The 20,468-nt window shown below is 41.0% G+C and overlaps 1 protein-coding gene, 1 long non-coding RNA gene and 1 pseudogene across 3 annotated transcripts; 2 read left to right on the forward strand and 1 right to left on the reverse strand.

Moving 5' to 3' along the window:
- Positions 1-309: 309 nt before the first annotated feature.
- Positions 310-4,799, reverse strand: LOC148195839 (uncharacterized). Of its 2 annotated transcripts, none has more exons than XR_015780721.1 (6): positions 4,242-4,799; positions 1,487-1,560; positions 1,314-1,390; positions 948-1,080; positions 753-852; positions 310-636 (listed from the first exon to the last, which is right to left on the reverse strand). It is a non-coding gene; the product is annotated as an uncharacterized LOC148195839 (long non-coding RNA). The 2 variants fall into 2 exon arrangements; XR_015780722.1 differs by having other exon boundaries at positions 310-645.
- Positions 4,800-7,829: 3,030 nt separating this feature from the next.
- Positions 7,830-8,950, forward strand: LOC148195840 (uncharacterized; annotated as a pseudogene).
- An 8-nt stretch (positions 8,951-8,958) lies between these two features.
- Positions 8,959-9,846, forward strand: LOC148195841 (uncharacterized). The gene has a single exon (XM_088094192.1). It carries the CDS (start codon positions 8,959-8,961, stop codon positions 9,844-9,846), a length of 888 nt encoding a protein of 295 aa, XP_087950318.1.
- Positions 9,847-20,468: the final 10,622 nt, after the last annotated feature.

The following is a 20,468-nucleotide window of genomic DNA, read 5'->3' on the forward strand; positions in this document are numbered from 1 at the left end:
CTTCCCTATTTGGATGGTTGTTTCTAGACTGCTCCAAGCTCCACACTGAGGTGTTGTTGTTGTTGTCTACTCGGAAGTACTTGACTCCAATTAGACTCTAATTGAGATGGAACTAAATGACAATAAAGAATATACAAAAATCAAACTGGACAAACTGACATCTGCCCATAAATCAGCAAACAAATTTAAAAAATTGGAAGTGAATGTCGTATTAGTAAACAATTTTAAAAGCTGAAGTAAATGCAATAGCAATTTTCTCTTTTGTTAAGTTGATTGCACTCCAGTTTAAGCAATCTGCACAAGAAACAATTAGCAAGTTAGTTAGGCTAAACTCTCTCAATTTGCCAATAGACTTAGGCCAAGTTAGCCTCACAAAACATAACAAAAATTTGATCTGCAACTGAACACAACTTTACATTGAACAAAACATTAGTAGGACAAACAATTGATAAAACTACAACTCTGTATATAGCTTATCTCAAACAAAAAAAATAAATTAAAAAAATGCTGATAGTGCATGATAAAAATGGCAGGGTAGTAGCATAAATATACAATAATCTACCTTGGGAGTTGTAAAACTCGAGTTTCTACTTGAGTAAATCCAAACTGCTAGACATCGGGAGCACAGGTTCTGATCTGCATTTGCTTTGACCCAATGTTTGTAATAACATAAGTAACATCAAAAAAATCATCAAACTTTTACAATAAAACAATTGCACAAAAAACACACCGTAAAGACTAACAGTTAACACCTTTTCCATCCTCCCTCGCGGCTTTTGATTGGATTTCTCGACAGATGAGTTCCTTTGACATGCGATTAAAGCTTTTTTGTAGGGACACCAAAGAACAAGGCTAGGCACAAAATAAGCGAAAATAAAAAATGTTGTTACTAAATGATGATCAATTTCATATCCAGGGCCAACAAAAGCCAAAACACCAAAATATACCTCAAAAGGAAAATATGTTGGCTGATTTTACTTTGAACATTAAAACGTGGTCGATCCATTGATCAGTGAAGATGATCATACAAAGCATCTCGTCGTCCTCAGTATGATCATCACCATCCACTCCACCCTTTTTCTTCCATGTAAACGTAATACATCAATAATGAAAATATTACTAAAACAAATGAAATCACAAAATTGTACAAAATGAACAATGACAAAAAAGAGTAAATATACGCTTTTTCTAATTGAATGGGATGTTACTTAGCAATGTAATTTTATGCATTGGATCGGATGTATTTGCTTTAATACTAAAGGTTTTCAATGTAAATAAAACATATTATACATACAATAAGGATATTTGTTTACCTTTGTACAAAATAAAGAAAATGGACTTTTTGTCTTTTGATTAGAAATTTAAAAGTACACCAGACACCCAATTGTAACTATCAAGAAAAAACGAGTTAAACATAATTAGCAACAATAGAAATTTCATGCCACATTAATTACCACAAGGCAACAAATCAAGCAACACATCATACCCAAAGTATGCGACAAGCCATTTTGTGTACTTCCATAACTACAATGAAGTCTCATGCACCAAAGCCACCTCCTCCTATATCAGAAAAAATAGACGAATATGGAAGAACGACCGACACACAAGCAGATAATCTTTGCAGACAAACATTGTTCTTCAATAAGTGAAAACTGTCATATAGAGATAAAGTTGAACAAAAGTATTCACAAAAATGATCGACAATATTTATAGAATAATAAGAACATAGCATAAACCACAAAAATTTAACCACATATTGTCATAGAATATATCATAGGATATAAGATAGGGGTAAAAGAATTAAACGGGGGAATAGTGGAGAAGGCGGCCAAGGGGCCTATAAATGTAAACCTTTGGTAAGTCTGTGGGGGAGTTAGTCAATTGTATACTTTGTACAGACCGGTTTCGAACCTGGTGAGAGGGGTTAGGCCCTCGAGTTCCACTTTGTACTCAGTGATTGTTACTGTGAATAACATACCCATTGTTTGATTCTTTCTGTCTTGTGTGAGTGCATAGCAGGGGTGAGGAGGACTGTAGGTTCATACACTAAAGATCCCTAACAAATTGGTCTGACCTGCCGGATCTGTTTCGGAGGGAAGAAGAGCTAGCGAGGAGAAACGGGAACGAGAATCTGCCTGATCGGAGTGGGGGGTGAAGGATCAAGAAGTAATCAAGAAATTATCGGATCATCAAGGGAGAACTGCCGGATTCAAAGTGGGGTGTGCCGGTTCGAGAAACTGCCGTCTCGAGACGTTGCCGGAATCGTGTGGGGGTGAAGGAAATGGCGGTTGATAGAATGAAGGTGCAGACAGGAGCACTACGACCAAATTAGCAGCAATATGCCAAGATTATAAAGCAATACACCAAGATTTGCAAGAAATCATAAGGAGGTTGGGTGGTCGAGGCCACAACCAGGACGACCAACATGGGGACCAACGAGAAGAAAAGGAAGGGGAGAGAGGGGATGAACACCATGAAGTGAAACCCAACGGGAAGAAAAGGGTAGAAGTGCCCACTTTCGAAGGGTTAAACCCGTTAAACTGGATCGATAGGGCAGAGAGGGTTTTCGAGCTTCAAGGAGTAGCGGAGGAGGAGAAAGTGTTGTCCACGGACATAAGCATGTAGGGCAGCGCGGGCTACTGGTTCAGAGCCTGGAAGGAGAAAGCCAAGAATCGTTCATGGGATGGGTTGAAGGAAGCCCTGGTGACAAGGTTTGGAACCTATGTTGAGCGTTTGGCGGCATCGAAACAAACGGGGACGGTGGCGATGCTAATTATAAAGGATGTTGAAGAATTCCAGGGAGGCGAGAAGGTCGGGAACGGGAGCGGGATTAAAGACCGGCCGTCTTGGGGACGACCGAGCGAAGAAGTGACACTGTCCGAGACCTATTGCTATAACTCATTCCGATTGAAAGTTACCGAGCGGTCAGAGGCCGATCGCCATAATCCAGGATGACCGTTCGGTCCATGCCATCAGTGGCCAGAAAAGAGTCGAGGGACGGTTATTTTGGGGGAGGATGAAGAGGTGGAGACTGAGGAAGTTGAGACCGAAGTAGACCGGAAGCAGATGGAGATGTCCATTTTCTCAACTGGAGGCCTCACTCAGCCAAAAATGATGAAGCCGAACAGTTTGATAGGGGGCCGAACGAGTATGGTTTTGACCGACAGTGGAGCCAGCCACAATTTCATAGGCAAGGGACTGGTCAGGGATCGGGGTTTACCCATGGAGGATACCCAACCGTACCAGGTGAGCTTGGGGGATGAGCAGAGGAAGAAAACCAACACCGACCGAACGGTTGAAGTTAAGGGAAAGGAAACGAACGGTAGATTGAGTGTTGCCGAGCGCTCCGAGGTCGAACACAATATCCCAGGTGAGGTTGCCGAACGGTCCGAGACAGAATTAGACCTGAAGCAGACGGAGTTGTCCACTCTCTCGGCTGGAGGCCCGATTCAGCCAAAAGCAATGAACCTGCTCGGGTCGACAGGGGATCGAACGGTTTTGACCAATATAGGACGAAACCGATCGGTATTGACCAATATAGGACGATACCGATCGGTATTGTCTAGCATAAACCGATCGGTATTGACTAGTATAAACCGATCGGTATTGACTAGTATAGGTCAAACCCGAACGGTATTGACTAGTATAGGTCAAACCCGAACGATATTGACTAGTATAGGTCAAACCCGAATGGTATTGAGGGTGATAGGAAAGAAAGAGGAAGAATGGAAGATAGTGGGGTAGGAGTTGCCACCACCTAAGCCTCCAGACCTGATGTTGCAAGTAGTATGCAATGGGCTCAAGTTTCATTGTTCCAAGCTTGAGGACAAGGTTGTTTTGCAGCGGGATGTAATGATAGGATATAAGATAGGGGTGAAAGAATTAAACGGCGGAATAGTGGAGAAGGCGGGCAAGGGGCCTATAAATGTAAACCTTTGGTAAGTCTGTGGGGGAGTTAGTCAATTGTATACTTTGTACAGACCGGTTCAAACCTGGTGAGAGGGGTTAGGCCCTCGAGTTACACTTTGTACTCAGTGATTGTTACTGTGAATAACATACCCATTGTTTGATTCTTTCTGTCTTGTGTGAGTATATATCAGTGGTGAGGAGGACTGTAGGTTCTTACACTAAAGATTCCTAACAATGTGATTCAGAACACCAATTGCTTCTAGATAATTATCCAAACACTATCCACAAAAAATCACAAGAAGTGGAATACTTGAATGAAAAGATATTTCTACCATAATGTTTTGATTTTATTTGTGCGCCTCATCCTCTTTCGGAAACTTAAATTTCCAGTTCAAAGAAATCTACAAAATACAACAAGTAGGCAATGTTAAAAAGAAAACAACCACAATAACAAAACCATTTAGTTGAAGCAATTCAAACTTTGAGAACAAATTTGAACTTAAGTGGCAGAGCACTAAGTTCTAACCTTTCAGGCCTAAGTCTTATGTCTTAGTATACTAAGCCTTAATCCCTAATCATACTTTGACCTAAGCCTTCAAGCCCTACTATGTCCTATGTCCGATGCTCAATGTCGTATCCCTTATGCATTATGCTATAGGTCAAATGTTCTAAGCGCTATGCCCTATGTTCTAAGCGTTGACCGCTATGCCTTAAGCCCTCAGCCCTCAGCCCTCAGCCCTCAGCCCTAAGCCCTAAGCCCTAAGCCCTAAGCCCTAAGCCCTAAGCCCTAAGCCCTAAGCCCTAAGCCCTAAGCCCTAAGCCCTAAGCCCTAAGCCCTATGCCCTATGCCCTATGCCCTATGCCCTATGCCCTATGCCCCCTATGCCCTATGCCCCCTATGCCCCCTATGCCCCCTATGCATATAAATGGTACTCATACAATGCTAAACAATTCTTGGTTCAAAATAAATAGTGTCATAAAGAGAACATAAGATTTCTTATCTGTCACTACTACAATTGAAGGAGTAGCTCTTGGGAGCCAAGGGACACAACAGTGCCAATAATGAGGGTGATAGCGTTGGAAACAACTACGACTTCATCGGGTAGTATATAATTCAAGCCTCCAAGCTACACAACAAAGAAAAATCATGATAAGACAAACAATTTTCAATTGCAGACAATTACTACAACTAATTATATTTGAAGAAACAAATCAAATGTAATATTGTACCTTAACTTTCATCTTCAACCAAACGTTTGTTACATTTTGATCGTTGACAGTTAATGGTGGACCCAAAAACTGGGTAACAGTTCCCATTTCAGCAAGTATCTTATTCTTCCTTAAAGCCAATAAAATTCAATTAGTTTTAGAGCAATAATGAACTTGAATAATTTCATAGTGAAAAAGATAAACATAATAACTCATCGTAGATAACGAAATTTTTTCTAACAAGAACGAGAAACATATGGAATTACAAATTTCAAAGAATACCATTTATGAAGTCAACTACTTTCTCCGCTCCTAGTTGAGCTGCAAAGTATTTATTGCGAAGAGTCCCACAAGATGTATAAATCACTTGTAACAAAACAAATAGAAAGACATAGTAAAATTATCATGGTTAATTGGTTAATTGCACAATTGATATGGTAGATTAGGAAATGTTTGTGTAGTGTCATAGCTAATATAAGAAATTATCTATAAACCTTAATTTTGGAAAGCATAATAAAATAACCTGTATGGAACCATTCATCGATCAGAAACTCTTTTGTGAGATCTTTGAAAAAAAGGTTTTACCCCTCTACACAAATTTCTCTCCTTGGTGTGCTTGCTAGAGCATCATATCCCATTTCAGGAACAGATTCTAGGCACACATCAACATTTGGTACTGAGGGCCCACTGTTCCAAGCATTTCCATTTCATTTGGTAATAAGACAAAGGTTCTCGCACATGTTTCAGTCAGGTCAGGCCTGTTTGCATTTTAACAGGAGCACCAAGTAAATAAACTAGTATTCAAATATCCAACTCTAATAACTATTTGACAAATATAAAATGGCTATAACTGTTCTGAATTGAAAGTAGTACCCAAATTTTACGTAATTGAAATGCATTTGAAGTAAATCTTTCAACATTTACAAGTTAAATATGAAATGAACTAAAGAGTAAAGAAGAAAAACAAGAAACTCTTCCTTTAAAAATATACGGTTAGTTTTAAACCAGTTTTGGATATTTTTTTCAACTCCTATTACTATTGCTATCAAATGTTATCTGCTTTCTCAAATTTTACGTGATTACAACTAAGGGAACAATTATAAAACTGGTTCCATTCTACCTAGTGTTATTTTGAACTGTGACAAACACTCTTTAAAATATTATAACATATGTAATCCTTGGATAAAAATAAAATACTAGTATTTTCTAATAAAAAATCATTTTCAACTAAGAGCATATGTTTGTGTCACCATCACATGGAAATCAAATTAATGACATTTTTCTTGAAAAGTGATAGCATGATATAAGTTTGATTCTCATATTTAAAAAGAACATACCATATCCTTGTAGGACATTACAAGAAGTCACCACCCATAAGTAACCTTCTCCACATGTGCAGATAAAGGTGTTGCTCCAGACAAAATAAGACAAACTCTACCTCCTAAACCCTCCTACGAACTCTACCTCCTAAACCCTCCTTTGCCCGATGATGATTAGCAAAGCTGTAATCCATTGTATGCACAAAACAGTTGGTACGTATTATCAACCACACCTCACTAAATTGTAGAATTTTGTACATATTATCCACCACACCTTACTAAATTGTAGAATTTTGAAAGCTGGAAAATAAAAGCTCACCAATTTCGGTAGGGATTATCGCTAGGGCATGAGCGTTTCTTTCTTCTATCAAGGATGTTTTAGATGAACTATCATTCAACCCCTGCAGCCACGAAAAAGAATGAAGTTTAAGAAAAACATAATCTTAAACAATTGAACCTTCTATTAAAGTTTTACCAGCAAGTCTCAAGTTGTATGCTTATATTTAGAGCTAAGATTAGGGTAAGAGTTATGATTAGGGTTAGGGTAATGATTATGATTAGGGTCAAGGATATGATTAAGGATTAAGTAGAAAAAAAATGTTACATGACCACAGATGTTGCAACTTTTCTCACAACATCAAAGCTTTTAAGATAATTGTTCCTTGATAGCAGCAACTCTTTGTACAATAATAGATGACAAAAGTAAATTTTAATTGCATGAGTATAAGCATGAACATGGTGTAGAAACAAGATAACGAAAGGGTGACATACCCATGGTATCGTATAAAGGAACACAATAAAGTCCGAGTCCATGAGTCCATGAGCATTACAGACCGACGATTTTTTTGTCCATATGTTAAAGACTATTGGGTGAAAGTAGTTCAGGAGCCAGGGATACCCATAACTGGCACAATATAAGTATAGAGATATAATTAAAGAATTGAAACTCTCTGAATAGAGTAGATATTCAAAATATAAGAAACAAAGCTTCATTGTAGAAATATCTTATTCTCCTTTTAGCTCAATCAGTATCAAACTCTCTGATAGGAGACTAAGAGTCTATGAGAGGAGAAGGAAGAGTTAGTAGAGTTAGTTAACAGTTAGAAAGGGCGCGGGTTAGACTTGTATATATACGTAGTAGTTATCTGCTGAAAGACACTTTTGGACTACTTGTATTCTTTGTACAAGATTCGTTATTCCTGTGGGGGAGGTTAGGCTCCCATAGCTGCCCTGCATCTCACTTTCTTGTTGTTAATAATACGTGTGGAGGTTATTCAATGTTCAGTGTCAGCCCTGGGCGTGTGTTAGTGAGGTTTTCTTTAGGTTTCTTGATTAGAAACCTAACAATTTGGTCCGACCTGCCAGATGCAAATTTGGGGGACGACGCGAGAAATGGAGAGTGCGACGGAGGCGAGATTGGAAGCGATTGAGATAACGATGGAAGGGATGAAGGCGGAATCGGCGGCGGTACGGCGGGATTTACAACAATCATGAAGATTTTGGGTAAGCAAGCCGATTAGGCAGAAGGGAGTTCCGATGATAGTTCTGTGAATGACAATCGACAAAGAGTGGTGAGGGAGATCGGAGGCGGAGGAACCGACGTTGGGAGTAACGAACAGAAACCGTGGAGGAAGAGGGGGGAGTTGCCCGTGTTCGAAGGATTAGATCCATTGAATTGGATCAATTGGGCGGAGCGATTCTTCGAATTTCAAGGAGTAGCGGAAGAGGAGAAGGTACGATTAGCGTATGTGAGCATGGAGGGGAGCGCTGGCTACTGGTTCAAAGCTTGGAAGGAGAAAGCCAAGAATCGTTCATGGGATGGTTTGAAGGAAGCCCTAGTGATAATGTTTGGAACCATTGTTGAGCGGTTGACAGCATTGAGACCGACGGGGACGGTGGACGAGTATGTACAATACTTCAAGATATTGGCGGGTCGAACGAAGAGGGTACCGGACGAGCAGCTGTTGGGATATTTTCTTGCAGGATTGAAAGAGGACATCCGGAATCAAGTCCGACAGCATGAACCGCAGGAATGGATGGTGGCGATGCAGATCACAAGGGATGTCGAGGAGTTCTAGAGAGTTGCCGAACGGTCTGAGGACAAGTGCTATAGCCCATACCGATCGGGAGTGGCCGAGCAGTCTGAGGCCATAGAAGACCAATTGTCTGGGGGACGAACGTGCGGTGAGGTGACATGGTCCGAGGCCAATTGCTATGAACCAAGCAGATCGAAAGTTGCCGAGCGGTTTGAGGACAAGTGCTATAGCCCATGCCGATCGAGAGATGTCAAGCGGTCTGAGGCCATAGAAGACGAGTCATCTTGGGGTCGAACGAGCGATGAGGTGACACGGTCCGAGGCCGATCGCTATAACCCAGACCGATCGAGAGTTACCGAACGGTCAGAGGCCGATCGCTATAACCCATGCCGATCTGGAGCCACCAAGAGGGTGGGGTCAGTTTGGAATATGCACGGTCTGCCAGGGAACCGAACGGTATTGGTCATTAAAGAATGAACGGTTGAATGCAGGGGGAGGAGCCGAACGGCATAAAGATATGGAGAAGAGAACCGCACGGCAGAGGACTGTTGGATCCGAACGTGAGAGGACGACCGGAACCAAACGTGAGGAAACTGCTGGAACCGAACGGCAGAGGACTGTTGGATCCGAACGTGAGAGGACGACCGGAACCAAACGTGAGGGAACTGCTGGAACCGAACGGTCGAGGACTGCCAGAACCGAACGGGAGAGGACGTCGGGAAGCGAACGTGAGAGGATTGCCGGATCCGCACGGGAGAGGACTGCCGGACCCGAATGGAAGGGAACGGGAGGAACCGAACGGTCTTATAGCTACAGTAAAAGGCCGAACGGTTTTACACTCAAAACAGTCTCCTACTCATTGGCTGAACGGTCTTACAATTACATTCAAAGGCCGAATGGGCTTACAGTCCAAACAGCCTCTCAGTAATTGGCCGAACGGGCTTCCGATTAGAATGAAGGATAAGGAGGGAAAGGTGGAGGATGGAAGAATCAATGGCCGGGAGAGAAGGATGGATTTTGTGAAGAGATGGACCAGCAAACAAAAGAAGGGTCTTGCCGTTCGTGAGGCACCTACAGAGGGGAGAGAACTTTTTGAAGCTTTGAAAGACATCGAAGACCATTTCTTCAGGGATTATAATTCTGGAAAAGAGGTGACCAGAATACTGGAAGCTAATAAAATCCAAGAAGAATGGAAGTCATTGGAGGAGGAATTGCCACCACCCAAACCTCCAGACCTGAATTGGAGGGCAATTGCCAGAGGGTTCCATTCATATGAGTACACGATGATGAAGAGGAGCCATGAGATCAAGCCTCCCGTTTCCAACCTTAAGGATAAGGTTGTTCGGCAGCGGGGTGTAATGATAGGAGACTAAGAGTCTATGAGAGGAGAAGGAAAAGTTAGTAGAGTTAGTTACTCTAACTGTCTTAACAGTTAGAAAGGGCGCGAGTTAGACTTGTATATATAGGTAGTATTTGCTGAAAGACACTTTTGGACTACTTGTATTCTTTGTACAGGATTCGTTATTCCTGTGGGGAAGGTTAGGCTCCCATAGCTGCCCTGTATCTCACTTTCTTGCTGTTAATAATACGTGTGGAGGTTATTCAATGTTTAGTGTGAGCCCTGGGCGTGTGTTAGTGAGGTTTTCTTTAGGTTTCTTGATTAGAAACCTAACACTCTCCACCAAATAAACGACAAAATAGACACAAAAATAATAATAAATACTCAAACCCCAAATACAAGCAAATGTCAACACATGAATACTACAAAAAACTCCTACATGTAGGCTAACTACTTCCAAGCGAGCAGCAAAATTAAGATGGAAAAAACACACAAAACAGAAGGCAAGGGAATTCAAAATAAAATTTACCTCCATGCTCATAATTCATTCTGCTGGATTGGCACCCTGTATATATGAATTAAGCTCAAAAGAACAAAATGCTAGAAAATAAAAATAATATCATATCATATGCAAAAAAATAAAATATCAAAACATATAAACAAGGATCCAATATGCAAACTTATGTACAAAAGGGGAATTTGTCATATGCTAAGCACTTCAACTCATGAAACAAAGTTTTTCAATCAACTAAGAATTACCTAAGGAAAAAAAGATTAACATACTAACTGTATTGTTCAACTGAAGATTTAGTCACAATTGGTGCAGATTTTTTCTCGCGATAACTCATGCCAAATTCTTCATCAATTACCCAAGAAGGCTGCCAAAGGAGTTAGAATTAATATGTTGAAACAAAATAAAGCTAAACTTTGTGGACAAAATAAAGGAAAACAAAAATCACATGCTCCACTTTTGTTGTTTCTAGACAACTTTGTGCTCCCTTAATTCAATTCTTTTGGTCTGATTTTCCAATCCTGCACACATATATCACACAACTTAATATCCTCTTGGCTAAACAGATTGCAAGATACAATGCACAAGATAAAGAGTTCTCCCTTTCCCGGTCTTGCACAATTGACATGGAAAATGGATCCTAGTTGCACTCAATTTGCAATCTTGTGCATTCACCTTCCTATTCTCATGAATCCAAAGCTGCACAGATATTTAAACTTCAATCAGTAGAGTATCCATTCAATACTATCAATTAAGAGCTAAAACCGAAGCAACAATTCAAAACAAGGGTAAGTTAGACAACTTCCCTATTTGCATGGTTCTTTCTAGTCTGCTCCAAGCTCGACACTGAAGTGTTGGTGCTGCTGTCTACTCAAAAATACTTGACTCCAATTAGACTCCAATTGAGATGGAACTAAATGGCAATCAAGAATATACCAAAATCAAATTGGACAAACTGACATCTGCACATAAATCAGCAAACAAATTTAAAAATTTGGAAGTGAATGTCGTAGTAGTAAACAATTTTAAAAGTTGAAGTAAATGCAATAGACATTTTCTCTTTTGTTATGTTGATTGCACTCCAGTTTAAGCAATCTGCACAAGAAACTATTAGCAAGTCAGTTAGGTTAAACTCTCTCAATCTGCCAATAGACTTAGGCCAAGTTAGCCTCACAAAACATAATAAAAATTTGATCTCCAACTGAACACAACTTTACATTGAACAAAACATTAGTAGGACAAACAATTGATAAAACTACAACTCTGTATATAGCTTATCTCAAACAAAAAATATAAATTAAAAAAATGCTGAGAGTGCATGATAAAAATGACAGAGTATTAGCATAGATATACAATAATCTACCTTGGGAGTTGTAAAACTCGAGTTTCTACTTGAATAAATCCAAACTGCTAGACATCCGGAGCACAGGTTCGGATCCGCATTTGCTTTGACCCAATGTCGGTAATAACATAAGTAACATCAAAAAAATCATCAGACCTTTGCAATAGAACAATTGCACAAAAAACATACCGTAGAGACTAACAGTTAACACCTTTTCCATCCTCCGTCGCGGCTTTTGATTGGATTTCTCGACAGACGAGGTCCTTTGACATGCGATTAAAGGTCTTTTGTAGGGACACCAAAGAACAAAGGTAGGCACAAAATAAGCGAAAATAGAAAATGTTGTTACTAAATGATGATCAATTTCATATCCAGGGCCAACAAAAGCCAAAACACCAAAATATACCTCAAAAGGAAAATATGTTGGCTGATTTTACTTTGATCATTCAAAGCATCTCGTCGTCCTTAGTATGATCATCACCATCCACTCCACATTTTTTCTTCTACGTAAACCTAATACATCAATAATGAAAATATTACTAAAACAAATGAAATTACAAAATTGTACAAAATGAACAATGACAAAAAAGAGTAAATATACGCTTTTTTTATTTGAATGGGATGTTACTTAGCAATGTAATTTTATGCATTGGATCGAACGTATTTTCTTTAACACTAAAGGTTTTCAATGTAAATAAAACATATTATACATACAATAGGGATATTTGTTTACCTTTGTACACAATAAGGAAAATGGACTTTTTGTCTTTTGATTAGAAATTTGAAAGTACATCAGACACCCACTTGTAACTATCAAGAAAAAACGAGTTAAACATAATTAGCAAGAATAGAAATTTCATGCCACATTAATTACCACAAGGCAACAAGTCAAGCAACACATCATACCCAAAGTATGCGACAAGCCATTTTGCGTACTTCCATAACTACAATGAAGTCTCATGCACCAGAGCACACCTCCTCCTATATCAAAAAAACTCAATAGACGAATATGGAAGAACGACCGACACACAAGCACATAATTTTTGCAGACAAACATTATTCTTCAATAAGTGAAAACCGTCATATAGAGATAAAGTTGAACAAAAGTATTCACAAAAATGATCGACAATATTTATAGAATAATAAGAACATAGCATAAAGCACAAAAATTTAACCACATATTCTCATAAAATGTAATTCAGAACACCAAATGCTTCTAGATAATTATCCAAACACTGTCCACAAAAAATTACAAGAAGTGGAATACTTGAATGAAAAGATATCTCTACCATAATGTTTTGATTTTATTTGTGCGCCTTATCCTCTTTCGGAAAATTAAATTTCCATTTCAAAGAAATCTGCAAAATACAACAAGTAAGCAATATTAAAAACAAAACAACCACAACAACAAAACCATTTAGGTGAAGCAATTCAAACTTTGAGAACAAATTTGAACTTAAGTGGCACAGCACTAAGTTCTAACCTTTAAGGCCTAAGTCTTATGTCTTAGTATACTAAGCCCTAATCCCTAATCATACTCTGACCTAAGACTTTAAGCCCTACTATGTCATATGTCCGATGCTCAGTGTCGTATCCCTTATGCATTATGCAATAGGTCAAATGTTCTAAGCGCTAAGCCCTATGCCCTATGCCCTAAGCGCTAAGCTCTAAGCCCTATGCGCCATGCCCCATGCCCCATGCCCCATGCCCTATGCCCTATGCCCTATGTCCTATGCCCTATGCCTCCTATACACATAAATGGTACTCATACAATGCTAAATAATTCTTGGTTCAAAATAAATAGTGTCATAAGGAGAACATAAGATTTCTTATCTGTCACTACTACAATTGAAGGAGTAGCTCTTGGGAGCCAAGGAACACAATAGTGCCAATAATGAGGGTGATAGCGTTGGAAACAACTACGACTTCATCGGGTAGTATATAATTCAAGCCTCCAAGCTACACAACAAAGAAAAATCATGATAAGACAAACAAACAATTTTCAATTGCAGACAATTACTACAACTAATTATATTTGAAGAAACAAATCAAATGTAATATTGTACCTTAACTTTCATCTTCAACCAAACGTTTGTTACATTTTGATCGTTGACAGTTAATGGTGGACCCAAAAACTGGGTAACAGTTCCCATTTCAGCAAGTGTTAGGTTCCTAATTCAAGAACCTAAGGTAAACGCACACTAAACACCAGAAACTTCTGTATAACTCTCGTTGAATTATTCACAAACACGAATACAAGGTCTGGATACATCTAGAGAGCTTAACCTCTCCCTACAGGAATCACGCTTCCTGTACAACTCACACAACAACCTCCTTCTCTATTCAATTATTCACTCTTTTATACTACCCATCCCGCCTTTCCTAACTGTTATTGCAGTTAGGCTAACTAACTTCTAATTATTTCTCTTTCTCCTCTCATATACACGTAACTTCCTAACATTACCCTCCCCTTCTTCAGCAACCTTGTCCTCAAGGTTGAAATTAAAATCAGGATACTGATCTTGGATAGTCAACACGTCTTCCCACGTAGCTCCTTCGCTGCCACCCTCCTGCCACTGAACCAGGATCTGTTGTATTTTCTCATTCCCTTGCTGTCGTTGCCTCGTCCCCAACACTCTCACTGGCCAATATGTAGGCCCTTCTGCTTGTAGCTCAGTTGGTAGACCCTTCTCAACCTTCTTTGATCCCACCGCTTTCTTGAGTTGTGACACATGAAAGACTGCATGTATACGTGCATTTTCTGGCAGCTGTAGTCGGAATGCCACTGGGCCCACCTGCTGTAGCACCTGGAAAGGGCCAAAGTATCGAGCTGCTAGTTTAGGATGTAAACGAACTGGTATGGATGCTTGCTTATGGGGTCTAATTTTAAGATAGACCCAATCCCCCACTTTAATGTCTACATCTCTTCTCTTCTTATTCGCTTGATTCACCATTAAATCCTGAGCACGACTTAGGTGAAATTTCAGTTGCCTCAAAGCCTCGTCCCTTGTCATGAGGTCTTGTGCGACTGCCTCTACCACTGACTCCCCCGGTATAAATCTGTTCAAGGATGGAGGAGCTCTTCCATAGACCGTTTCAAACGGCGTGCATCTCGCAGCTCCTTGGTAGCTGGTGTTGTACCAGTACTCAGCCCACGGTAACACTGCATGCCAGTTCTTGGGCTGCTCTGAGCAAAAACATCTCAGATATCCCTCCAAAATCCGATTAATTACCTCGGTCTGTCCATCCGTGGCCGGCTGGTAAGCAGTACTCATATTGAGCTGTGTCCCCTGCATTCTAAAAAGCTCCCTCCAAAACGTACTCAAGAACAAAGGATCTCGATCACTCACAATTGAAACAGGGACCCCATGTAGCTTGACAACCTCTCGGATAAACACCTCCGCCACCGTTTTAGCCGAATAAGGATGTCTAAGTGCCATAAAGTGTGCGTATTTGCTCAGCCTATCCACCACAACCAATATAGCATCATAACCTTGTGATTTAGGTAGCTTTACAATAAAATCCATGGTGATCTCCTCCCATACTGCTTGCGGTATCGGTAGAGGTTGCAACAACCCTTGGGGGGAAGCTGCCATATACTTGTGCTGCTGACAAATCACGCATTCAGCCACAAAAGCGGTGACAGCTTTCTTCATACCCTTCCAATAAAGTGACTGGGCTATCCTCCTATATGTTCTAAATACCCCAGAATGTCCCCCGGTATTCGTTACGTGAAACTCAGCCAATAGTTTGGGAATCCAGGTAGATGTTTCGGATATTACAAGTCTCCCCTTGTAGTGCAGGCGGTCATTCTCTAGAGTATACGCCGCATGGCATTCGGGATCCCTCTGAATGTCAGCTATTATCTTTTTCAGCGTCTCATCTCTTTCCACCTCCTTTAATACCTCCTGAAAATCCTGCCAGTAGGACCTGGACATCCCTCGTAACTCTGCCTCCTCCATTTCTCCTGCTTCCTTCCTTGATAAAGCATCAGCCACCGTATTGGAACTCCCCTTCTTATACATGATTTCGAAGTCATAGCCCATCAACTTGGCTATCCAGTTTTGTTGGCTATATGTAGTAATCCTTTGCTCCAATAGATATTTTAAACTGCGTTGATCAGTATGCACCACAAACTTCCTCCCTAGTAGATAAGGTCTCCAGTGTTGGATGGCCAACACTAACGCCATTAACTCTTTTTCGTATACCGATTTGTTCATGGAAGTCTCGGACAGTGCTTTGCTAAAAAACGCAAGGGGTTTCTTGCTTTGGGTGAGTACAGCTCCTATTCCCCCTCCTGAGGCATCGCATTCAACGTGGAACTCCTGATTAAAATCAGGCAAAGTTAAAACTGGTGCTGTAGTGACCGCCTTCTTCAGTTCTGCCATGGCGTGACTGGCTTGCTCTGACCATAAAAATTTGCCTTTCTTCAACAACTCAGTCAAAGGCTTAGCTATTTTTCCATATCCCCTCACAAATCTCCTGTAATACCCCGTTAAACCTAGGAATCCCCTTAATGCTTTCAGAGTCTTCGGTTCTTTCCATTCTACCACGGCCTTGACTTTGTCCCCATCCATTTCAACTCCTGCTTCTGAAATTTGATGCCCCAAGTACGCTATTTTCTTTTTCCCAAACTCACATTTCCTTTTGTTAGCTATCCAGTCACTTCCTTCTAATACTTCCAACACCATATTTACATGTCCCAGGTGCTCCTCCCAGCTGGCACTGTAAACTAAAATATCATCGAAGAAGACCAATACAAATTTTCGTAAGTACCTTTGCAACAGTTCATTCATCGCATTCTGGAACGTTGACGGTGCATTCGTGAGACCGAAGGGCATCACGAGGAACTCGTAGTGGCCCTGGTGAGTCCTAAATGCCGTTTTGTGTATGTCCTCTTCCCCCATTCTGACCTGGTGATAGCCGCTTTTAAGGTCGATCTTCGAAAAATAAGCAGCCCCTCTCAACTCGTCCAGGAGCTCTTCGATGACAGGGATGGGAAATTTGTTTGGAATCGTCGCTCGGTTTAACGCTCGATAGTCCACGCAAAAACGCCAGCTTTTATCTTTCTTCTGTACCAGTATCACCGGACTGGAATATGGACTCGAACTGGGTCGTATTATTCCCGCTCGTAACATGTCAGCCACTTGCCTCTCGATTTCGCCTTTTAACAGATGTGGGTAACGATAGGGGCGGACGTTCACTGGGTTTTCTCCTTCTTTTAATGGTATCCGGTGCACCAAGTCTCGAGTCGGTGGTAACCCCTGCACTTCTCGAAAAACACGGTAGTGCTTCTGCAGAAGCGTCCCCATCTCTGCCCTCTGTGCTTCTGTCAAATCCACTTCTTCTTCCCTGTCCAGCTCATTCTCCACTCGGCCCAACTCCCAAATAATCAGCCATGACTCAGCATCTGTCATTTTCAACAAAGCTTGTGGCTCCACCAGCTGTCGGGTTAGAGCAGGATCTCCGTGTATCACCACCCTTTTACCCCCCGTGCAATACCCCATGGTCATTGCCCTCCAATTTAACACTACTTCACCCAATTTTTCTAACCACTCCACCCCCAATATAGCATCGACTCCGCCTAACTCAAAGAGATGAAACTTCTCTTCAATCTCCGCCTCCCCCAGAACAACGACGACTTTCTCACAGCAACCCCTTGTTATCTTTCTCTGTCCATCCCCTAGACTTACAGTATACGGGGCCGTATCTGTAATAGTTAGTTCCAACTCCTCCGCCAACCTCCGATTAATAAAATTGTGACTGGCCCCGCTATCAATGAGGACCAACACCTCTCGGTCTTCGATCTTCCCCTTCACCTTCATTGTTCGAGGTTGAGTTAAACCCCCCGCTGAGCATGCGGATAATTCCATCGGTTTGACTTCTTGATCGGTTTCATCATCGCCGCCGTCCTCCTCATCCTCCGCCAGCAACAAAACTCTCAAGCTCCCTTCGGCACAACGATGGCCCGGCGCAAAAGGACCCCCACACCGGAAACAGCGTCCTTCTTCCCTCCTCTTCAGATATTCGGGGTAAGGTAAGTTGCGCACCGCTCGCGCCCTGTTATCTCCACCTCCGACGGTACTTCCCCTTACACTACCACTTGTCGTCCCTCCTTCTCGTCTGTTCGCGCCACTGTTCGCCGTCCCCCCCGGTCGATTCACCGATGACCGATCGGCATCTCCTCGAACGACCGCCGACGAAACCCGCGTACTCGTGGTGTTCGGCCTAAAGCCATTCCACACCCCTCCCCGCGCTTTGAACAGGGCATCCTCCACGTCCCGTGCAATTCTCACCGCCACCATGAATTCTTGGGGGTCTTGGATACGAACCTGTCCCTTAACGTCCTCTCGTAAACCCGCGAGAAAAAACCCCAATACTAACTCTTCCGCCAATCCATGGGTTTGGCCCAGCAAGATTTCGAAATTTCTGACGTATTCTTCTACCGTTCCCTCCTGTCGTAGCGTCGCCATCTGTTCGAATACGGTTCCTCTGAAACCTCCTCCAAACCGATTCAACAATGCCAACTTCAAACCAGTCCACGAACGATCGGTTGCCTTATCTTTCCAGACCTTAAACCAATAACTGGCACTACCTTCCATGCTAATGTAGGCAAGTTCCACCTTGTCCTCCTCCGCTACCTTCTGGATGTCGAAGAAACGTTCTGCCCGACTAATCCAACTGTGCGGCTCCATTCCCTCAAACGCCGGTAGGTCCACCCGTTTCCGCCAATTCTGTTGGAAGCTACCTTGGTCACGTCTTTCTTGATTATCGTTCACTGAATTACTGCTTCCGTCAGACCTTCCATCTTGATTGTTCGCTCCTCCTCCCATGATCCGCATCATCTGCTGCATGTCCCGTCGTATCGCAGCGGTTTCCGCCTTAATCCCTTCTACCGTAATTTCAAGGTTCTCCAACCTTCCCTCCGTTTTGCTCTCCATCTCCGTCAACCCCTCTCTCGAATCCGGCAGGTCGGACCAAATGTTAGGTTCCTAATTCAAGAACCTAAGGTAAACGCACACTAAACACCAGAAACTTCTGTATAACTCTCGTTGAATTATTCACAAACACGAATACAAGGTCTGGATACATCTAGAGAGCTTAACCTCTCCCTACAGGAATCACGCTTCCTGTACAACTCACACAACAACCTCCTTCTCTATTCAATTATTCACTCTTTTATACTACCCATCCCGCCTTTCCTAACTGTTATTGCAGTTAGGCTAACTAACTTCTAATTATTTCTCTTTCTCCTCTCATATACACGTAACTTCCTAACAGCAAGTATCTTATTCTTCCTTAAAGCCAATAAAATTCAATTAGTTTTAGAGCAATAATGAACTTGAATAATTTCATAGTGAAAAAGATAAACATAATAACTCATCGTAGATAACGAAATTTTTCTAACAAGGACAAGAAATATATGGAATTACAAATTTCAAAGAATACCATTTATGAAGTCAACTACTTTCTCCACTCCTAGTTGAGCTGCAAAGTATTTATTGCGAAGAGTCCCACAAGATGTATAAATCACTTGTAACAAAACAAATAGAAAGACATAGTAAAATTACCATGGTTAATTGGTTAACTACTTCCAAGCGAGCAGCAAAATTAAGATGGAAAAAACACAGAAAACAAAAGGCAAGGGAATTCAAAATAAAATTTACCTCCATGCTCATAATTCATTCTGCTGGATTGGCACCCTCACAACCAGTATATATGAATTAAGCTCAAAAGAACAAAATGCTAGAAAATAAAAATAATATGCTATCATATGCAAAAAAATAAAATATCAAAAAACAACCACAACAACCAAACCATTTAGGTGAAGCAATTCAAACTTTGAGAACAAATTTGAACTTAAGTGGCAGAGCACTAAGTTCTAACCTTTAAGGCCTAAGTCTTATGTCTTAGTATACTAAGCCCTAATCCCTAATCATACTCTGACCTAAGACTTTAAGCCCTACTATGTCATATGTCCGATGCTCAGTGTCGTATCCCTTATGCATTATGCAATAGGTCAAATGTTCTAAGCGCTAACCGCTAAGCGCTAATATAAACAAGGATCCAATATGCAAACTTATGTACAAAAGGGGAATTTGTCATATGCTAAGCACTTCAACTCATGAAACAAAGTTTTTCAATCAACTAAGAATTACCTAAGGAAAAAAAGATTAACATACTAACCGTATTGTTCAACTGAAGATTTAGTCACAATTGGTGTAGATTTTTCTCGCGATAAGCCATGCCAAATTCTTCATCAATTACCCAAGTTGAAGGAAATGCAATAGCAATTTTCTCTTTTGTTATGTCGATTGCACTCAAGTTTAAGCAATCTCACAAGAAACAATTAGCAAGTCAGTTAAGCTAAACTCTTTCAATCTGCCAATAGACTTACCTCACAAAGCACACTACGCTCTACTTTTTCTCTAGAAGCTTGACACACTCAAAGGATAAAACACTCAGCTGATTGTTAAGGAAATTAAGCATGGACCAGAGAATCCTGTGGATCACTACCACCACCGAATATTAGGGGTGGGCAAATCAAATTTAACTGCACTGCACTATTAAAAACTACACTGAACTAAAAACTAGTTTGTCTAAACTGAGTTTAACTAAAAAATAGTTCAGACAAGCTGAACTGAACTATTTTTTGTTTTATCAAATTGTACAAAACTAAAATATAAACTGAACTGCACTACTAACTATACTAGTTTTGAACTGAATTGTAGTAATTTTAACCAAAAAGTCAGCAATTCAGCAACACTGACATTATAATCAGGGATAAAAACCTGAAACTGGA

The sequence above is a fragment of the Vigna umbellata genome, chromosome 7 (genome assembly GCF_029865625.1).
Source record: "Vigna umbellata cultivar VRB3 chromosome 7, Vumbellata_1.0, whole genome shotgun sequence".
Classification (NCBI taxonomy): Eukaryota; Viridiplantae; Streptophyta; class Magnoliopsida; order Fabales; family Fabaceae; genus Vigna; species Vigna umbellata.